At 68.8% G+C, this 19,089-nt stretch overlaps 1 protein-coding gene across 2 annotated transcripts; it reads right to left on the bottom strand.

Annotated features, from left to right (window-relative positions):
- Positions 1-420: 420 nt before the first annotated feature.
- On the bottom strand, positions 421-18,932 carry ITGA3 (integrin subunit alpha 3). 2 transcript variants are annotated; one of them, XM_059869364.1, is made up of 26 exons: positions 18,707-18,931; positions 12,128-12,249; positions 11,957-12,039; positions 10,650-10,899; positions 9,313-9,396; positions 8,031-8,238; positions 7,266-7,459; positions 6,894-6,982; positions 6,625-6,761; positions 6,448-6,534; positions 6,300-6,367; positions 6,084-6,220; positions 5,169-5,315; positions 4,991-5,088; positions 4,737-4,902; positions 4,592-4,660; positions 4,426-4,505; positions 4,257-4,334; positions 3,970-4,072; positions 3,625-3,795; positions 3,411-3,524; positions 3,192-3,305; positions 2,821-2,919; positions 2,601-2,726; positions 1,897-2,053; positions 1,543-1,670 (listed from the first exon to the last, which is right to left on the bottom strand). In XM_059869364.1, the coding sequence occupies exons 1-25, from the start codon at positions 18,871-18,873 to the stop codon at positions 1,943-1,945; spliced, it is 3,102 nt and encodes a 1,033-aa protein (XP_059725347.1). In that variant the 5' UTR covers positions 18,874-18,931; the 3' UTR covers positions 1,543-1,670; positions 1,897-1,942. The 2 variants fall into 2 exon arrangements, with proteins under 2 accessions (XP_059725348.1, XP_059725347.1); XM_059869365.1 differs by lacking the exon at positions 1,897-2,053 and having other exon boundaries at positions 421-1,670; positions 18,707-18,932.
- Between the last annotated feature and the right edge of the window lie 157 nt (positions 18,933-19,089).

The following is a 19,089-nucleotide window of genomic DNA, read 5'->3' on the forward strand; positions in this document are numbered from 1 at the left end:
CCGCCCCACTGTCAATCACCACGAGCCACGCCCCTCACGGAAGTTGATGCTGCCCTCCCCGCTGTCAATCACCGCCCGCCTCGCGGCCAATCAGCGCCCGCTCTGCTTTCGGTCCCGCCCCTCCCGCGGCTAACCCCGCCCCTCGCTGACGCACCGGCGCTGATTTGCATAACCGGGACTCCCATCAGCCCCTGGGGGGTCCCAGACCCCATCTCGGGGCGTTTTGGGGGGGTTTGAGCCTTTCCCGAAATTTTTGGGGCGCTCTGAGCCCACCCCAATCCCCGCATCACCCTCCCATCACCCTCTGCGCCCTGGGTACATCATCCCCCCCCCAGTCCTCTTTTTGCCCCAAAAGCCCCCAAACCGCAGCCCACCCCCCCCCCCCCAACCCTGCAGCCACGGCACGGAGGGGACAAAAGGTTACAAATCCCAGAGCGAGGCTTTATTGGGCCCCGGCGAGGAAGGAGGGGGGGGTTTGGGGGCCGGGTGGGGGCTGGGGGTGCGGGACCCCCTCCCCAGCCGCCCCCGGTACCGACCGGACGCCGGGACTCGACACCGAAACACCGAAACACGGAATAATTTAACCCCGCGGGGCGGGACAGGGACCCCCGGGGCGGGGATGGGATGGGGGGGACACGGCTTGAAGCGCTGCACCCCCCCACCCACCCAGGGCAAAGCTGCGAGAACAGCAGGAGGGTCTGGGGTCGGGAGGGGAGACCCCCATGGGGTCTGCGGTGAGGAGGAGGAGACCCCCGCGGGGTTTGGGGTGGGGAGGGGGTGCAGGAGGGAACGAGCTACCCCAGCCCCCCTCCCCCGGAGGAAAGCAGAGGGGTCCCGCACCCATTGCCGAGGGGAGGGGGGCGAGCGTGTCCCGGCCTGCAGGGACGTGTCCCCAGGGGCCGGGACGTGTCCCAGGGTGGCTGGGGACAAGGGACAGGGACAAAGGACAGCGACATGGAGGTGGCGAGCGGAGTGTCTGCGCGGAGAGGGGGGGGAAGGCACTCGGTGAGGCCAGCAGCACTTCGGGGAGCGGGAGGGGGGCACATCTGGGGGGTCGCCCCCACAAGCCTGCAAGGCACGAGCGTGCAAGAGCCCCCCGGGAGAACCGGGAGGGGCTGCGGGAGCCCCCCGGGAGAACCGGGCCGGGCTGCGGGAGCCCCCGGGAGAACTGGGAGGGGCTGCGGGAGCCCCCCGGGAGAGCCGGGACGGGCTGCGGAAGCCCCCGGGAGAGCCGGGACGGGCTGCGGGAGCCCCCCGGGAGAACCGGGAGGGGCTGCGGGACCCCTCGGGCGAACCGGGAGGGGCTGCGGGAGCCCCCCGGGAGAACCGGGAGGGGCTGCGGGACCCCCCGGGAGAACCGGGACGGGCTGCGGGACCCCCAGGGAGAACCGGGAGGGGCTGCGGGAGCCAAGGCCGGCGGCGGCCGCGTCCGAGGGGCAGGGGCAGGGAGAGATGCGCTTGTGCAAAGTCAGAGCCCCCCTGGCAGGGGCCCGGGCGGGGGCAGGGGGTCAGTAGTACTTGTCCGGCTCCTGCCACTTGGTCACCCAGAGCTTCTTGCGGCGGCGGCGGGGCAGGAGCCCCCCGGGCTGGTAGCGCTGCTCCTGCCGGATCCGCACCGCGTGGTACTTGGGCATGATCCGGTAGTAGCGGGTCCGCTGGAAGAAGTCACACTGCGAGGGGGACACAGAGGGGACAGGGGGTCAGTGAGGGGCCCGAGAGGGTCAGCGACAGGGACAGAGACCCCCGAGGCGGCGAAGAGCAGAGCAAAGGGAGCAGCGATCCTGGAGCCGCTCGGAGAGCCCGCGGAGCCCTGAGGGACCCTGCGGGACAGAGGAAGAGGAGAGGAGGCTGAAGAGGAGGAAGATGCCGCTGCAGCCCGGCCCCACGGGGCATTACCAGGCAGGACCCGCGGCGCCCGGGGGGGCACGGGGGGTGCCCCCCGTTAGTAGTCGTCCGTGAGCCGCTCGGTTTCCGACGGCTGGATCCTCATCTCCGCCTTCTGCCCCTTGGCCTCGTACATGGCCCGGGTGTTGGCCCGCCGGAAGAACCCGCACTGCAGGGAAGGGGACAGGGTCAGGGGGTGGGGACAGGGGCTGGGGGCGGGTCCTGGGCACCCCCCGGCAGGTGGGGGGAGAGGGGCAGGGGGATGCCCCACAGGGATGCTGCAGGGTGGGGGGTCCTGCAGACCCAGCGACCCCTCCTGGGTAAAAGAGGGGGGGCTTCAAGAAGCTGGGGGTGCCCCCAGGGGCCTGGGGGTGGCCCCCAATCCTTGCAGCCACAGGAAAGGAGGTCCAGCCCCGCTATGGGCGCACACCCTAAAATATTTTGCACCCCAAGACACGTTGGGAATGTCTCTGCTCCTCTTCCTCATCCCTCTCCAGCCAGGAATCTTCCTCCCGGGAGGGCACCACCCACCTGGGGGACACCTGCCACCCACGGGGGGGCACCTTCCAGCCGAGGGGACAATCTTCCAGCCACGAGTCCCTTGCACCCCTCACCAGGCAGGGGGGAGGCGGCCACGGGTGACACGAGCCCATCGTTTCTCAGCACGGCTCCTGCACCCCCTCCAACCTGGGAAGGGGATTTGGGACCCCCCTCACCTTCCAGAGGAGGAGGATGATGAGCCCCAGCAGCAGCAGCCCGGCTGCCACCGACACCAGCACCAGCCAGAGCGCGATCTCGGCCGGCTGCTCCTCCTGCAGCTCCGAGTCCACGTCCACGGAGAACTGGGGGGGGTGGGAAGGGCCTGGTTGGGGCTGGGGGCTCCAGAGGCCCCAGTCCCCCCCAGTGTGTCCCAGTAAGGGCCCTGGCGTGGCTCACCCGCACCGTGTGGTTCCTCATGGTGATGGTGGGCACCTGCGAGCGCAGGAACAGCGTGGCCGTGCCCGCCACCTTCACACGGTCAAAGTCCCGGAACTCCTGGGGACAGGGGGACAGGCTGAGGGACAGGGATGGGACACACAGAGGACAGCACGTGGATGATGATGGGGACATGGATGAGGAGGACATGGAGGATGACATGGACACAGATGATGGGTGACACACGGACGCATCAGGGACGCAGGTGACAGCAGGGACACACGGGGGGGGCTGCCAGCTCCTGAGCTGAGCCCTGGCAGAACCGGAGCCCTGTTTAACACCCCCCCAGGGCTCAGGCAGCCCTGAGCCCGCAGCCCCTGGATGGGACTGACCTCGATGAAGGTGCTGTTCCAGACGCGGGCGCGGAGGCTGAAGCTGGAGGGGAGCTGCGTGTGCAGCAGGGGACACTCGAACCACACGCAGCGCGCCGTGCCCGCCGAGCAGCTCTGGGGACACGGGCAGGTCAGGGCAGCCCAAAGCACCGCCCCGGTGCCAGGGAGCAGCGGGGACAGTGACCCGGGACAGGGGATGCGCCGCCCGACCCCACTCACCAGCACCGCCTCGGACCTCGGGCGCCGGCCGGTGGCCAAGGTGACCGGGGGCTCGCCCGGCTCGGGGGGCTCCAGCTCCCGCCTCCGCCGGGATGGAGCCTGGTCCTGCAGGAGCTGAGGGGGGGAAACGACCCTCATCAGAGCCCGGGCTGTGCCGGGGGGCTGAAGGACCCCCGCGGTGCGGCAGGGGCACCTCCCTGAGGGCACCACTCACGGTGAGGTTGAGGGGGTTGATGAGCCCCCCGGGGGGGTGACACGTGTCGTTGCCGTTCACCAGGATCTCGGTGGGGTAGAGGAGCCATTTGCCGTTGGGGATCTCGTAGGGCCACTCAAACCCCAGCAGGATGGTGCCCAGCGTGCCCAGGGACTCGCCTTTGGTGGTCACCTGCGGGCAGGGCGGGAGGTGGAGTCCGACATTCCCAAATCCGCTTCCCTCCGACATTCCCAAATCCGCCTCCCTCCCCCATTCCCAAATCCGCCTTCCTCCAGCATTCCCAAATCCGCTTCCCTCCGGCATTCCCAAATCCGCTTCCCTCCGGCGCCGCCACGCCCAGCTCACCTGGAAGTCGAAGGTGAGAGGGCTGCCCACGTCCTGCTCCTGTTTCATGGCCGACTCGCCCACCACGGTCCCGCTGAAGTAGGACTGGATGTGGGAGGAGGCTCTGGGAACGGGATGGGGGGACGGGAACGGCATGAGGGGCACAGGGGACATCCCATTGCTGTCCCCTTCCTGGGGCACGGAGGGCTGGCACAGCCAGTCTCAGGTGGGGGGAATGGAGGGGACACAGGGTGCAGGGGACACAGAGAGGGTGCAGGGGACACAGAGAGGGTGCAGGGGACACTCACATGCTCAGCGAGGACTGGATGCTGTAATCCACCAGCAGCTTGGCCAGCACGGGCTGCAGATCCTCCTGGGTGCTCTGCCTGCCGGGGGCACCGGGATGGGGCACCGGGATCGGCATCTCCCCCGTCCCACCGGGACCATCCCCGCCCCCGTCCCGCCCCTCCCACTCACGTGGACAGGTCCAGCCACACCTCCACCTCCCGCGTGTCCAGCATGATCCCGATGGCTTCGAAGGTGATGGTCAGCTCTGCCTGCACAGGGGGGGGCATGGGGAGCAGCTCAGCCCTGCTGAGCCCCCCAGGAAGGGTCGGGGGGCAGCTGGGGGGGCGGCTCTCACCCTCTGGTTCCTCTTGAAGGGGTTTCCCAGCTCGCACAGCACCGTCTCCCCAAAGGTGCAGGCTCCGCTCTGGAGGGGACAAGAGGGTCAGGAACACCCTGAGGAACACCCGGTGGGACTCGGGGCCCCGGGGTGCCCCCCGTACCGGGCGGACGGAGGAGGGCAGCAGGCTGGGGGGCACGGTGACGTTCAGCAGGGCCTCGTGGGCGTCCTCGCCGTTCCAGGGCGCCGAGGGCACGTTGGTGATGTTGATGCTCAGGTGCAGCTTGCGCACGTCCCGGCTGTACTGCAGCACCTGGCTGCCGTTCACCCTGCGCGTGCACAGCGGGGTCAGCGCCCCCGTGGCACGGGGACACCCCCAGGGGACAAGGGGACACCCCCAGGGGACATCACTGTCACCTGGGCAGAGGCTGGTTCTGCTCGGTGACGAAGCTGCTCCGCAGCTGGAGGTTGCTGTAGCACTGGTTGTCGGAGCCACATTCCTTCTGGAACTCGATCTGCAGGGACAGGGATGTCCCCTGAGTCCCTGCCACGCCAGTGGCACCCCAGAGTGTCCCCCCACCACCACACGGCACACCTTGGTCTCGTTCTCGTGGGACTGGTCCTGGTTGAGCACGGGGAAGGCGTCCAGGGAGTGGGGGCCCAGCTGGAAGGTTCTGGGCCTCTCCAGCAGGGAGTAGTTCATGGAGAGCACGATGGGGTGCAGCTTGTCCCGGACGTTGTCCTGCGGGGGGGAAGCACACACAGATCCCTCCCTGGCCCCCAGCTCAGCTCCAGCCACGGCTGAGGTTGGCATGATGGATGGATGGATGGATGGATGGATGGATGATGGATGGATGGATGGATGGATGGATGGATGGATGGATGGATGGATGGATGATGGATGGATGGATGGATGGATGGATGGATGGAGGGATGGATGGATGATGGATGGATGGATGGATGGATGGATGGATGGATGGATGGATGATGGATGGATGATGGATGGATGGATGATGGATGGATGGATGGATGATGGATGGATGGATGGATGGATGGAGGGATGGATGGAGGGATGGATGGAGGGATGGATGGAGGGATGGAGGGAGGGATGGAGGGATGAGGGATGGATGAGGGATGGATGGATGGATGGAGGGATGGATGGATGGATGGATGGATGGATGATGGATGGATGGATGGATGGATGGATGGATGATGGATGGATGGATGATGGATGGATGGATGATGGATGGATGGATGATGGATGGATGATGGATGGATGGATGGATGGATGGATGGATGATGGATGGATGGATGATGGATGGATGGATGATGGATGGATGATGGATGGATGGATGGATGGATGGATGGATGATGGATGGATGGATGATGGATGGATGGATGATGGATGGATGATGGATGGATGGATGGATGGATGGATGGATGGATGGATGGATGGATGATGGATGGATGGATGATGGATGGAGGCAAGGATGGAGGGACGGATGCTCACCAGCAGCAGGAGCTCCTGGGACTGGCAGCGGGTGTCAGGCATGGAGAAGTCCCCGGTGTAGGTGGCAGATTGGGACCCTGAGAACCTGACCCTGGGCGGGTGCCGGTCCTTGTCAGCCTCCAGCGTGTACTGCAGGGCTGGGGGACACCACAAGTTGTCCAACACCCCCCACAACGTGTCCCATGTCCCCCCACCCTCCCAGCACCCCCCACTCACTGATCCTCTCGCTGTAGCTGGGGTCCCCCGCGCTCTGGTTGTAGGAGAAGCACAGTGTCACCGTCATGCTGGGGGGACAAAGGGGCCGTGAGCCGAGCCAGGAGTGCCACCAGCAGCCACGGGGACACCGGGGACACCGGGGACTCACCAGGACTTGGGCGTGCACTGGGCAGGGTCCACCTTGCTGGGGGTCACCGTGAAGGTCTTGTCCAGGATGTTGATGACAGGACGGGCTCTGGGCAGGGATTGGGGTTGGCTGAGCCCCCCTGCTCCGTGCCCACCCCAGGGGTGGCAGGACACCTGTCCCCTGTCCCCATTGCTGTACCTGAGCAGGACCACTCGCTCGCTCAGGCTGCCCACCAGCAGGTCTGGGTAGGAATTCCCGTCCATGTCCAGCCCCCCGCTCAGCGAGTACCCGAAGGTTTTTATCTGGGTGGGGCCCAGCTCTGCCCCGCTGATCACCTGGGTTTGGGGGGCAGGGGGGTCTCACCCAGTGCCCTGCAGGGGGGGTGGGGGTCTCGGGGGGTGTCCAAAGGCCTGGTCCTGGCGAGGGATCCAGGCCCTGGCCCGCTCAGGGCTCCCCGGGGCCGTTACCTGCCGGGGTCGGTCCCGCAGCCCCTCGGCGCTGCTGTGGTAGATGTAGACCTTGCCAGGCCCCTCGAAAGGAGCCCCCACAGCAATATCTGGGGGGACAAGAGCAGGGTCAGCCCCCCAGGGCTCTCCCTGGGACCCCAAACTCCAGCTCCACCCCGGCCACGTGTGGGGTCCCCCCTTCCTGTGAGACCCCACAGCACAGGAGGGAGGGAGAGATGGACAGAAGCCATAATGGGACAACCAGGACCTCCAACCTATCCCCCATCTCCTCCTCTTCACCCCAAACACCTCCAGAGACCCCCCCAGGCCCCCTCCTTTCCTGATCCCCCCCCAAAAAAACAGCTCCCCACCGAGGTGTCCCCGGCCACTCACCCTGGAACCCGTCCTGGTTGATGTCCCCGATGCTGGCCAGGGCAAAGCCGAAGCCGGAGTAGCTGGGCCCGGTGAGGACCAGGCTGGGGAGCTGCTGGAAGCCCCCAGCCTCATTCATGTACACGAACACCGCGCCCCCCACCTCCTGCTTCCGCTCGAAGTAGTAGGGGGCCCCCACCACCAGGTCCTGCCACCTGTGGGGGGGGACAGCGGGGTGCTCGGGGCTGGGGCTGTGACATGGCCCCCACCCCACACACCTGGAGTGGGGGGGACCCCCCAGAGGTGTGAAAGTGGGACTACCCCCCAAAAAAACCTCCCCAGCCCAGAGCTGGGACACACACAGATCCCAGGGGAGCTGCAGGGTGCTCCAGGTGAGACCCCCAACCCTGGGAGCTGCAGGGTGCTCCAGGTGAGACCCCCACCCAGCTGCAGGGTGCTCCAGGTGAGACCCCCACCCAGCTGCAGGGTGCTCCAGGTGAGACCCCCACCCAGCTGCAGGGTGCTCCAAGTGAGACCCCCACCCTCAGGAGCTGCAGGGTGCTCCAGGTGAGACCCCCACCCTGAGGAACTGCAGGGTGCTCCAGGTGAGACCCCCACCCCTGGGAACTTTGGGCTCCAAGCCCACCTGAGCTTCAGGACACCCTTAGTAAGACCCCCCACCCTCAGGAGCGGACAGATCCCAGCCCAGGTGACCTTCAGGCAGCCCCAGGTGAGCCCCGCCCCGCAGCCGGGGGGTCCCGCAGCCGGGGGGTCGCAGCCCCTCACCCATCGTTGTTGAGGTCAGCCAGGGCGAGGGCGCTGCCGAAGTAGGAGCCCACCTGCGGCCCGGGGAGCAGCAGGCTCCGGTTCAGCGTCTGCCGGGCGCCGCGGCTCAGCAGCAGCACGGCGCCGGTGTGCCGGTACCGCGGCGCGCCCGTCACCAGCGTCACCGCGTCCCGCTGCAGCACCGCGCTGCCCACCTCGGCCGTGTACCCTGCGGGCACCGCGTCAGGGAGGGCACGGGGGGACCCTCAGGTGCCCTGGTGTCCTCGCCGAGCCCCCCGCACCCCGCAAATCCCACCCGCCAGCCGCGGGTATCTCGGAATGGGTCACACCCTCCCTAAGTGCTCCCAAGTGTCCCCAAGTGTCCCTCGTGCCTTTAACATCCATGCCCAAAACTCACAGCCCCCAAAGCTCCCCCTCCCCCCATCTCCCTCCGTGTCACCCCAATGTCACCAGGCCGAGGGGGTCTTCAAGCCTCCCTGAGCCCCCCATACCCCACAAATCCCACCCGCCAGCCCCGGGTATCTTGGAATGGGTCACACCCTCCCTCAGTGTCCCTCAGTGTCCCCAAGTGTCCCTCGTGCCTTTAACATCCACGCCCAAAACTCACAGCCCCCAAAGCTCCTCCTCCCCCCTTCTCCCTCCGTGTCACCCCAATGTCACCATGCCGAGGGGGTCTTCAAGCCTCCCCGAGCCCCCCGCACCCCACAAATCCCACCCGCCAGCCCCGGGTATCTTGGAATGGGTCACACCCTCCCTCAGTGTCCCCAAGTGTCCCCAAGTGCTCCCAAGTGTCCTCAAGTGTCCCCAAGTGTCCCCAAGTGTCCCTCGTGCCTTTAACATCCACGCCCAAAACTCACAGCCCCCAAAGCTCCTCCTCCCCCATCTCCCTCCGTGTCACCCCAATGTCACCATGCCAGGGGGGTCTTCAAGCCTCCCCGAGCCCCCCGCACCCCACAAATCCCACCCGCCAGCCCAGGGTATCTCAGAATGGGTCACACCCTCCCTCAGTGTCCCCAAGTGTCCCCAAGTGCTCCCAAGTGTCCTCAAGTGTCCCCAAGTGTCCCTCGTGCCTTTAACATCCACGCCCAAAACTCACAGCCCCCAAAGCTCCCCCTCCTCCCATCTCCTCCCTCCGTGTCACCCCAATGTCACCCTGCCCCCCCCAGCCTCACCATGCCAGGGGGGTCTTCAAGCCTCCCCGAGCCCCCCGCACCCCTTTACACCCATCCCCTCCAAAGCTCCTCCTCCTCCTCCCCCCAAAGCCCCCCGGGGGTCCCCCCACCTATGTAGGTGTTGCCGTTCCTCTTGTTGGGGTAGGAGAAGTCGTGCAGGTCCCAGGTCTCCCTCTGCAGCATGTAATCGGTGCCTGCAGTGGGGAGGGGGCTCACCCCTCAGCACTGGGGGGTCTCACGGGGGCATGGGTACCTCAGAGAGGGGCTGGGGGGTCCCACAGGGGCTTGGGAAACTTGGGGAGAGGCAGGGGGGTCCCACAGGGGCATGGGAAACTTGGGGAAGGGGTCCCATGGGGGTACCACAGGGGCGTGGGCACCGCAGGGAGGGGCTGGGGGGTCCCACAGGGGCATGGGCACCTCGGGGAGAGGCTGGGGGGTCCCACAGGGGCATGGGAAACTTGGGGAAGGGGTCCCATGGGGGTACCACAGGGGCATGGGCACCTTGGGGAGGGGCTGGGGGTCCCACAGGGGCACGGGCACCTCGGGGAGAGGCTGGGGGTCCCACAGGGGCATGGGCATCTCAGAGAGGGGCTGGGGGGTCCCACAGGGGCATGGGCACCTCAGAGAGGGGCTGGGGGGTCCCACAGGGTCATGGGCACATTGGGGAGGGGCTGGGGGGTCCCACAGGGGCATGGGAAACTTGGGGAGGGGCTGGGGTCCCACAGGGGCATGGGCACATTGGGGAGGGGCTGGGGGGTCCCACAGGGGCATGGGCACCTCAGAGAGGGGCTGGGGGTCCCACAGGGTCATGGGCACATTGGGGAGGGGCTGGGGGGTCCCACAGGGGCATGGGCACCTCAGAGAGGGGCTGGGGGTCCCACAGGGGCACGGGCACCGCGGGGAGAGGCTGGGGTCCCACAGGGGCATGGGAAACTTGGGGAAGGGGTCCCATGGGGGTACCACAGGGGCATGGGCACCTTGGGGAGGGGCTGGGGTCCCACAGGGGCGTGGGCACCTTGGGGAGGGGCTGGGGGTCCCACAGGGGCACGGGCACCTCGGGGAGAGGCTGGGGGGTCCCACAGGGGCATGGGAAACTTGGGGAAGGGGTCCCATGGGGGTACCACAGGGGCATGGGCACCTTGGGGAGGGGCTGGGGTCCCACAGGGGCATGGGCACCTCAGAGAGGGGCTGGGGGTCCCACAGGGGCATGGGCACCTCAGAGAGGGGCTGGGGGTCCCACAGGGGCATGGGCACCTCAGAGAGGGGCTGGGGGGTCCCACAGGGGCATGGGCACCACGGGAATGGGGTCCCATGGGGGTCCCAGGGGGCACAGACCCCCTAGGGAAGGAAGTGTCCCCCAAGGTAAGGGGAACCCCCACGAAAAGGGGTGCCCAAAGGGGTGACCCCAGGGGTGGCAGGTCCCCCCTGTCCCCCCCAGGACCCTCACCCTGCCAGTTGTAGGCGCCGGGCGCCCCGAAGTAGATGATGTTGGCGCTGAAGCCGGCGCTGGTGCCCATCTGGCACATGCCAGTCTCGTCGGTGTCGGTGTTGGCGTTGCACATCTCGTTGTGGTACGTCTGCCACTCGTCCCCCAGGTCCAGGCGCAGGTCATTGCCACGCACGTAGCAGCGCCCGACCATGCGGCGCTGAGCCTCCGCCCCCGACCACAGCACCCGCGTGTAGCGGTGGGCACAGGCCTGGGGACAGCGGGGACAGCTCAGGGACAGCTCAGGGACTGACCAGGGACAGCTCAGGGGACAGCCACATCACCCGCGTGTAGCGGTGGGCACAGGCCTGGGGACAGCGGGGACAGACAGGGACAGCTCAGGGACTGACCAGGGACAGCTCAGGGACAGACAGGGGACAGCTCAGGGACTGACCACAGCACCCGCGTGTAGCGGTGGGCACAGGCCTGGGGACAGCGGGGACAGACAGGGACAGACAGGGACAGCTCAGGGACTGACCAGGGACAGACAGGGGACAGCCACAGCACCCGCGTGTAGCGGTGGGCACAGGCCTGGGGATAGCGGGGACAGACAGGGACAGCTCAGGGACAGCTCAGGGACAGCTCAGGGACAGCCACAGCACCCGCGTGTAGCGGTGGGCACAGGCCTGGGGACAGCGGGGACAGACAGGGACAGCTCAGGGACAGCTCAGGGACAGCTCAGGGACTGACCAGGGACAGCTCAGGGACAGACAGGGGACAGCTCAGGGACAGACAGGGACAGACAGGGACAGCTCAGGGGACAGCTCAGGGGACAGCTCAGGGGACAGCTCAGGGGACAGCCACAGCACCCGCGTGTAGCGGTGGGCACAGGCCTGGGGACAGCGGGGACAGCTCAGGGACAGCTCAGGGACAGCTCAGGGACAGCTCAGGGACAGCTCAGGGACTGACCAGGGACAGACAGGGACAGCTCAGGGACAGCTCAGGGGACAGCCACAGCACCCGCGTGTAGCGGTGGGCACAGGCCTGGGGACAGCGGGGACAGACAGGGACAGCTCAGGGACAGCTCAGGGACAGCTCAGGGACAGCTCAGGGACAGCCACAGCACCCGCGTGTAGCGGTGGGCACAGGCCTGGGGACAGCAGGGAAAATGAGGTTCAGGGGACACCCCAAAGCTGCAGGGACACCCCAAAGGTGTATGTGTGTAAAGAACCAGGATCCAGGTGTGCAAGGATCTGGGTGTGCAAGGATCTGGGTGTGCGAGGATCTGGGATCTGGGCGTGCAAAGCCCCTCGCTGCCCCCCACTCACCAGGACCCTCCCTGGTGGCTGCCGCTGGCTGGCCACTGTCACCCCCAGCCACATGTCCTCGATGATGGCCTTGTCCGGCTCATCTGCGGGGGAACAGCCAGCCTGAGAGGGGGTCCCCCCATCCTGGGGGGTTTTGGGGTTGTCACACACCCCGGGGGGGGGGTCACCCACCCTTGAGCTCGATGGCCAGGCGCTGGCAGTCGCGGGTGGTGGCACTCAGGGGACAGGCGTACACGGCGCCCGTCCGTGTCCCGTTCACCGGCTCCGCGTCCTGGGGAGCCCCCACCAGCAGCCTGGGGGGCACAAAGGGGGCACGTGGGTGGCACAAAGGGGGCACGTGGGTGGCTGATGGGGGGAGCAGGTCCAACCCCCCAAACCCCTCCTACTCATTTTGGGGTGCGGAGCCGGGTGGGTGCCCTGGGGAGGGGACACTTGGGGGACACTGGAGCTGCTTCCCCAGAGTTTGTCACACCCTGACACCCCCAAATAACGAGGTCGGCCCCATGTCCAGAGCTGGAAGGTGACACAGGGACCCCAAACGGCCTCAGGGACAGACTGACAGAGTCACTTCTCCCTGACTCCTTCCCAGACCCCATCCCATGGCTGAACCCCCATCCCCGTGCATGGGGGGTGGGAAGACGGGTCACAGTGACACCCCCCTCCCCCAAACCTCGCTGAGCTGGGGGGAAAACAAGAGGGAGGGGCCGCCCTGCACCCCCAGGGCAGCCCCGGAGGGGCCCGTCCCTGCAAACACCCCCGGCCCTTCCCGGCCGGGCTTTGATCCCTCCGCAGCCCCGGCAGCTGCGGCGTGTCCGGCCGACAGCGCCGAGCGGCCGTGCCAGGGAATGCGGGACGGGGAATGCGGGACGGGGAATGGACACAGCCCCGGGAGCGGCGAGGGCAGCTGGGACAGACACCCCTCATGTGGGACAAACACCCCTTATCCGGGATGGACACCCCTCATGGGGGACAAACACCCCTCATCTGGCATGGACACACCCCCATCCCAGACAAACACCTCTCATCCAGGACAGACACCCCTCACCCTGGACAAACACCCCTGATCCTGGATAAACACCCCTCATTCGGGACAGACACTCCTCATCCGGGACAGACACCCCTCACCCTGAACAGACACTCCTCATGTGGGACAAACTCCCCTCATCCAGGACAGACGCTTCTCATCCGGGACAGACACCCCTCATCTGGCATGGACACATCCCCATCCCAGACAAACACCCCTCATCCAGGACAAACACCCCTCAACCAGGACAGACACCCCTCATGGGGGACAAACACCCCTCATTCCAGACAGACACCCCTTGCCCAGGACAGACACCCCTCACCCCGGAGTGGCTCGGCTAGCACGGATCTGTCCCAGGACAGGCAGCGCCTCCCAGGGGTGACCTCCCCCAGGAAGGGCAGTGCCATGGGGGGACATTCCGGGTTGGATGTGCCCCCAGCCCCTCCAGGTGATGCTGAAGGGATCCCCCACCCCAAAGGAAGATGCCAGGGACCCCAGGCAAGGCCCCGTGGGCCCGGCATGGGGACTGGCACGGCCGGAGGGCTCCGGAAGGGCCAGCCTTTCCGCAGGGAAGTCCTCCGGGAGCACCGGGACAATGGCGTGGAGGTGGCCGGGCTGGGGGAGGAAGTGCCTCCCTCTGGCAGGCGGGACACAGGGGGGACACGGCACCCAGGACACGGAGGGGACACGGCACCCAGGACATGGCACCCAGGACATGGAGGGGGACACAGCACCCAGGACACGGAGGGGACACGGCACCCAGGACATGGCATCCAGGACATGGAGGGAACACAGTGGGGACAAGGCACCCAGGACGTGGCACCCAGGACATGGAGGGGGACACAGCACCCAGGACACGGAGGCGACACGGCACCCAGGACATGGAGGGGACACAGTGGGGACATGGCACCCAGGACACAGCACCCAGAACATGGCACCCAGGACATGGAGGGGACACTGCACCCAGGACATGGCACCCAGGACACGGAGGGGACACAGCACCCAGGACATGGCACCCAGGACACAGCACCCAGGACATGGGGGGGACACAGCACCCAGGAAATGGCATCCAGGACATCCAGGACAAGGAGGGGACATGGCACCCAGGACATGGCACCCAGGACATGGTGGGGACACAGCACCCAGGTCATGGAGGGGACACAGCACTCAGGACATGGCACCCAGGACATGAAGGGGACACGGCACCCAGGACATGGCACACAGGACACCCAGGACTCAGAGGGGACATGGAATCCAGGACATGGCACTCAGGACACGGAGAGGACACAGTGGGGACACGGCACCCAGGACACAGCACCCAGGACATGGCACCCAGGACACAGAGGGGACACGGCACCCAGGACATGGCACACAGGACACCCAGGACTCAGAGGGGACATGGAATCCAGGACATGGCACATAGGACATGAAGTTGACGCGGCACTCAGGACACGGCACCCAGGACATGGAGGGGACATGGCACCCAGGACACAGAGGGGACATGGCACCCAGGAGATGGCACCCAGGACACGGAGGGCACACGGCACCCAGAGCTGCTCACGGGGCACTGGTGTACCGAGCTGGCCCGTCCTCAGCAGGGCCACCAGCGAGGACAGGGCCGAGCTCCGCCGTCCCCGCGGCATCGCCCGCGGGCAGGGAGTGCCGGGAAGCTGAGCAATGCGGGGCCCGCAGCGCGGGCACGTCCGGGCGGGCCGGGCTCTGACTCAAAGCCCAGGCGCAGGAGGAATGCGGGGCCCCGGGCAGCCCCCGCCCCGGCACGCCGGGACCCCCCCGGGGCGGCTGAGTCAGCCCGGGGCTGCAGGTGGGGGGGGGGGGCTTGGCACCGTTCGCCCCAAAGGGGGGTCCGGGGGGGCTGCTCCCCGCAGGAATGCCAGGATGGGGGTGCCGGAAAGGGGGAGCAGCTGGGAAAGGGGGGGGGGATAGCTCCTGGTGGTGCCAGCTCGCTACGAAGGAATCTGCCCCCCGCAGCTGCAAGGGGGGGCACAAGGGGCACCATTGTCCCCTCTTACCTGGGGGGAAGTGACTCAGGGCAGCTGCCGTGACTCAGAGCTGGGGGGGGGTCCTGCCCCCACAGCCCGAACCGCACCGGGACCTGCAGCCCCGGGAGGGGGGTTGCCCCCAGACTCCCCCGGTGGTCCCAGCCCAGCCGGACCCCGCCGTCCCCGCGGGTCCCGGGGGGCGGGAGCCCACCCAAGGCAAGCAGCTCCGGCATGCCGCTGCCTCCGGCCAAGATTCCCGGCACGGCACGGCACGGCAGCCCACCCGCAGCTCTGCTCCTGGGAGAGGGGGAGTGCGGGACGCGGGGCCCTCCCGAGCAGGGGGGGGACACCCAGGGGCGGCCCCCAGCAGGGCGGGAGCCAAGGGGTACGTGTCCCCGGCTGCCCGGGGGAGCAGAGCTGGGATTCTGGGGGGCCGGGACCAGTTTGTGGCGCTGGTCCCACTGGGCCGGGGGGACGGGGAGCCGGGGTTGTGCTGGAGATGGTCAAAGAGCGGCATGAGGGGGAGGCCGGGACGGGAGGGAAGCAGGAATGTGAGGCCGTGCTCCGTCCTAATCCGCCCTGGCAAGCGAGGGGGGGTTGGATGGAAGCGAGGGGGGGGCTCCCTGCCAGCGCTGGCTCAGCTGGGAGGGGGGGCTGTGGAAGGTCCGGGCATCAGGACCCCAAACTGCGGCCCCCCCCTGGGGTGGGAGAGGATGGCAGAGAATCCCACCCGGCCACCTCAGCACGGTCTGGAACGGGGAGGGGGGGTCGTGCCACCCCCCCAGCTCCAGAGCCCCCTCCCCAGAGAGCAGCTGGGCAGTGGGGGGAGCTCCTCATCCATCTCCCACCACGCTCCGGGGGTGACGGGAGGGGAAGAGCAGGCGGAGGGGTCCCGGCCCGCTCCCGGTTCCTCCCCAGTGCCGCTGGGTTTGTCATGGGGGTCCCCGGGCACGCAAATCCAGCGGGGCCCCTCTGGGAAGGAGCCGGGAGAGGGGAGACGGCTCCTGGGGGGATGGATGGATGGATGGATGGATGGATGGATGGATGGATGGATGGATGGATGGATGGATGGATGGATGGATGGACGGACGGCCCCACATCCGTCCCCCTCCTCCTGCCGAGCAGCCGCAGCCCCGCAGGACCCGGGCGGATTCGGGCCAAGGCAGGGGGAGCTCAGCCAGCTCCAGCAATCCGCAAAAGCCCGGCCGGGGGGAGGGAAAGCTGGGAACGCAGCCAGGAGAGAGCTCTCCTCACCAGCCAGCTGGAATCAGGAAAGACCCCCGAGCCCCGGGCAGAGCCCCAGTTCCCTCAGGGCTGCAGATGTGGGTGCTGCCTCCCCTCTGGCTGCAGATTTTGGGGGGTGGTCTTCAGCTTTCCCGGAACGGATCTGCCATGCCTCAGCTCCCCCAGGTCACTCAGGGACCTCCAAACCCACCCGGGCCGGACCGAGCCCAAGCGGCTCCCGTTGGGAGCGGCCGGCCGCGGGCGGCGCGGGGAGCTCGGTAATCTCGGGAGCGCTGATAAGAGCTCCGCTCCCAGCCCGCGCTCACCTGGCCGGGGAGGAGCGAGCAAACAAACCTTTGCATGGGCACAGCTCCGCGGGGCGCGCAGAGCTCGGCGGGGGCGGAACGGGGGGCACCGGCATCGCCCCCGCCCCGCCGTGCCCGCCTGGCCCCCCGCCAGCGCCCGCCCGGGAATTCGGGAGTGCCGGCGCTGCCCCGGAGCATCCCTCCGGTCCCACCGCCGTCCCGACAGCCACAGCTGGAGCCAGCCCCCCCAAAAAAGCACGGGACACCCCCTCCCACGCGCAGACGGGGGATGACGGTGGCAGGAAGTGTCCCTTTCCTGTCCCCACCCTGCACCTGCGAGCAGAGGGCACCGCAGCCTTCACCCGGCACCGGGGCGCGGCTGCGACCCCCGGGGGGCTCCGGGCCCCCCCTGCGCCGGCCCCACCCCGGAGCGGCTCCGACACCCCGCACTGGGGCCACCCCAAGGACAGAGAGAGCCCAGCGCTGCTCCCGGCCCCGCCACGGGGACGGGCGGCGGAGGCTCCCGGGGGACGGGCCGCGAGTGCCCGGGGGGGTTCTGGCTGCGGAGCCGCTCCCCCGCAGCCGGCGGAGCCTCCGCGCCCCGCGGGACCACGCTGGGACACGCTGGGACACGTGGCGCAGGTGTGGGGGTGGCGCGTCCCTGTCACAGCCCCCCCCAAACCCCCCCGGGAAAACAGGAACGGATCCGTGCCGGTGCCAGCAGCGACCCCCGCCCGGTGCCCCCGCGACGGCCGCTCCGGTGCCACCGGAACGGGCAGGGCCCGGCCGCGGGTGGGGCCCAGGTGTCCCCGAGGGCAAGGGGGGAGCCGCACCCCCCGAGCTCCGCAGGGAACGGCTCCGCTCCCTCCTGCACGGGAGCGGCAGCAGCTCCTCATCCCACGGCCCCAATGCATCCCTGGAATGCGGAGCGGCACATGCCTGCACCGGCAGCTGTTGCCAGCCCCCCCCCACCCCTCCCGGGAAAACCGGGAACCCCGGGGGTCTCCAAGGACTCCCCCCAGCAGCCGGGAGAGCCGCAAGAAGGTGATCCAGCAAAAAGCCGTGCCCTTGAGGGAGACAAAGCCAGCCCGGCCCCTGCGGCGGAGCCTCTCCCGGCACGGACGGGAATTCCCGGCCGGGAGGGACCGGGGACCGGGAGGGGGGCCGGTGGAGCGGGGGGACAGCGGGGGACACAGCGAGTGACAGCGGTGGGACGGCACGGGGGCTGCTCCGGCTGAAAAGGGCTTTTGTTGGGGCTTTGCCCGGCAGGAACCACAGTCCAACAGGTTCCCGGGCACGGGGCCCCGCCGGCACCGGCGGCAGCTCGGGGGGCGCCGGGGGCTCCGCCACCGCCCCGCTGAGGCTCGGCGCCGGCCGGGACCGCTCCGCTGGGGAAGGATTCCGCCCCCTCCCCGCGGAGGGGCTCCGAGCCCACCCGGGGAGACACGGGGTGTTCCCACACTGCTGCCAGACCCCCACCCCGGTGTCACCGGGACCCCGCTGCGGGCGCTCAGCGCACGGGGAATGAAGAGGGGGGTCGGGGTGGGACCCCCAGCGATGGGACCCCCGCCAATAGCGGGGCGCGGAAAAGCCACGGGCAGGGGACCCCCTCCCGAGGAACAACTGCGGAGCGTGGACCCCCCTCAGCTGGGCTCTGGGACCCCCCCTCACCCACCCGGAGCCCCGGGCGCGCCTCTCCCGGCCCCCCCACCCCCCTCCAGGTGCGCCCCGCCCCCACAGCGGCGGCGCGGGATCGGGACTTCGCCCTGACAAGAACAGGGACCCCCCCCCACAGGGACCCCCAACACTCCCGGGGGATCCTCCGTGCCACAGGGACCCCACCCCACGCGGGACCTCCATCCCAAGGGGGGGTTCCTCACCCCCACCGTGGGACCCTCCCTGCTCTGCCCCACCCCACGGGCGACCCCGACCCTAACGGGGACCTCTCCCAACGCCTCCGCCCGCCACGGTGGACCCCCCCCCACAACCTACACGGGGACGCCCCCGCCCACAGGTAAAGCGCTGTCTCACTCCCCTCCGCCTCACGGGGGTCCCAACCACCGGCAGACCCCCCCCCGATCCTCCCGGGGGACCCCTCCCCGTTCTTCCCCGTCCCAAACCCCCCCACCCCAGGTGAGCCTCCCCTCGCTCTCCCGCAGCGCACGGGGCTCGCCCCCCGCCCCCCGGCCGCGCTCACAGGCTCCGCTCCCGCCGCTCCGTCTCCCGGTGCAGCGCTACCGAGAAGCCGAACAGGGCTCCGCCGGGGCCCTCCTTGAGCACGGGGAAGGTGCGGTCCAGGTTGAAGGCGGCGGCGGCTCCGAGCAGCACCGGGCCGAGCCCGAGCAGCAGCCCCGGCAGGGCCATGTCCCGCACCGGCCGCCGTACCCGCCCTGCCGCCCCACCGGGACCGGTGCGCGCGGGAGGGGGCGGGGCCGGGCGGGGCCGGGGCGGGGCCGCGGCGCTTCCGGACACGCCCCTTAAAGGAGCCGCGCACCCCTCTGCGCACCGCGGGTACCTGCGAGCGCAGGTGTGCGGGGAGGGAGGGGAGGGCGCACCTGGGGCAGCAGTGGCAGCCCCGCG

The sequence above is a fragment of the Haemorhous mexicanus genome, chromosome 28 (genome assembly GCF_027477595.1).
Source record: "Haemorhous mexicanus isolate bHaeMex1 chromosome 28, bHaeMex1.pri, whole genome shotgun sequence".
NCBI classification, from domain to species: domain Eukaryota; kingdom Metazoa; phylum Chordata; class Aves; order Passeriformes; family Fringillidae; genus Haemorhous; species Haemorhous mexicanus.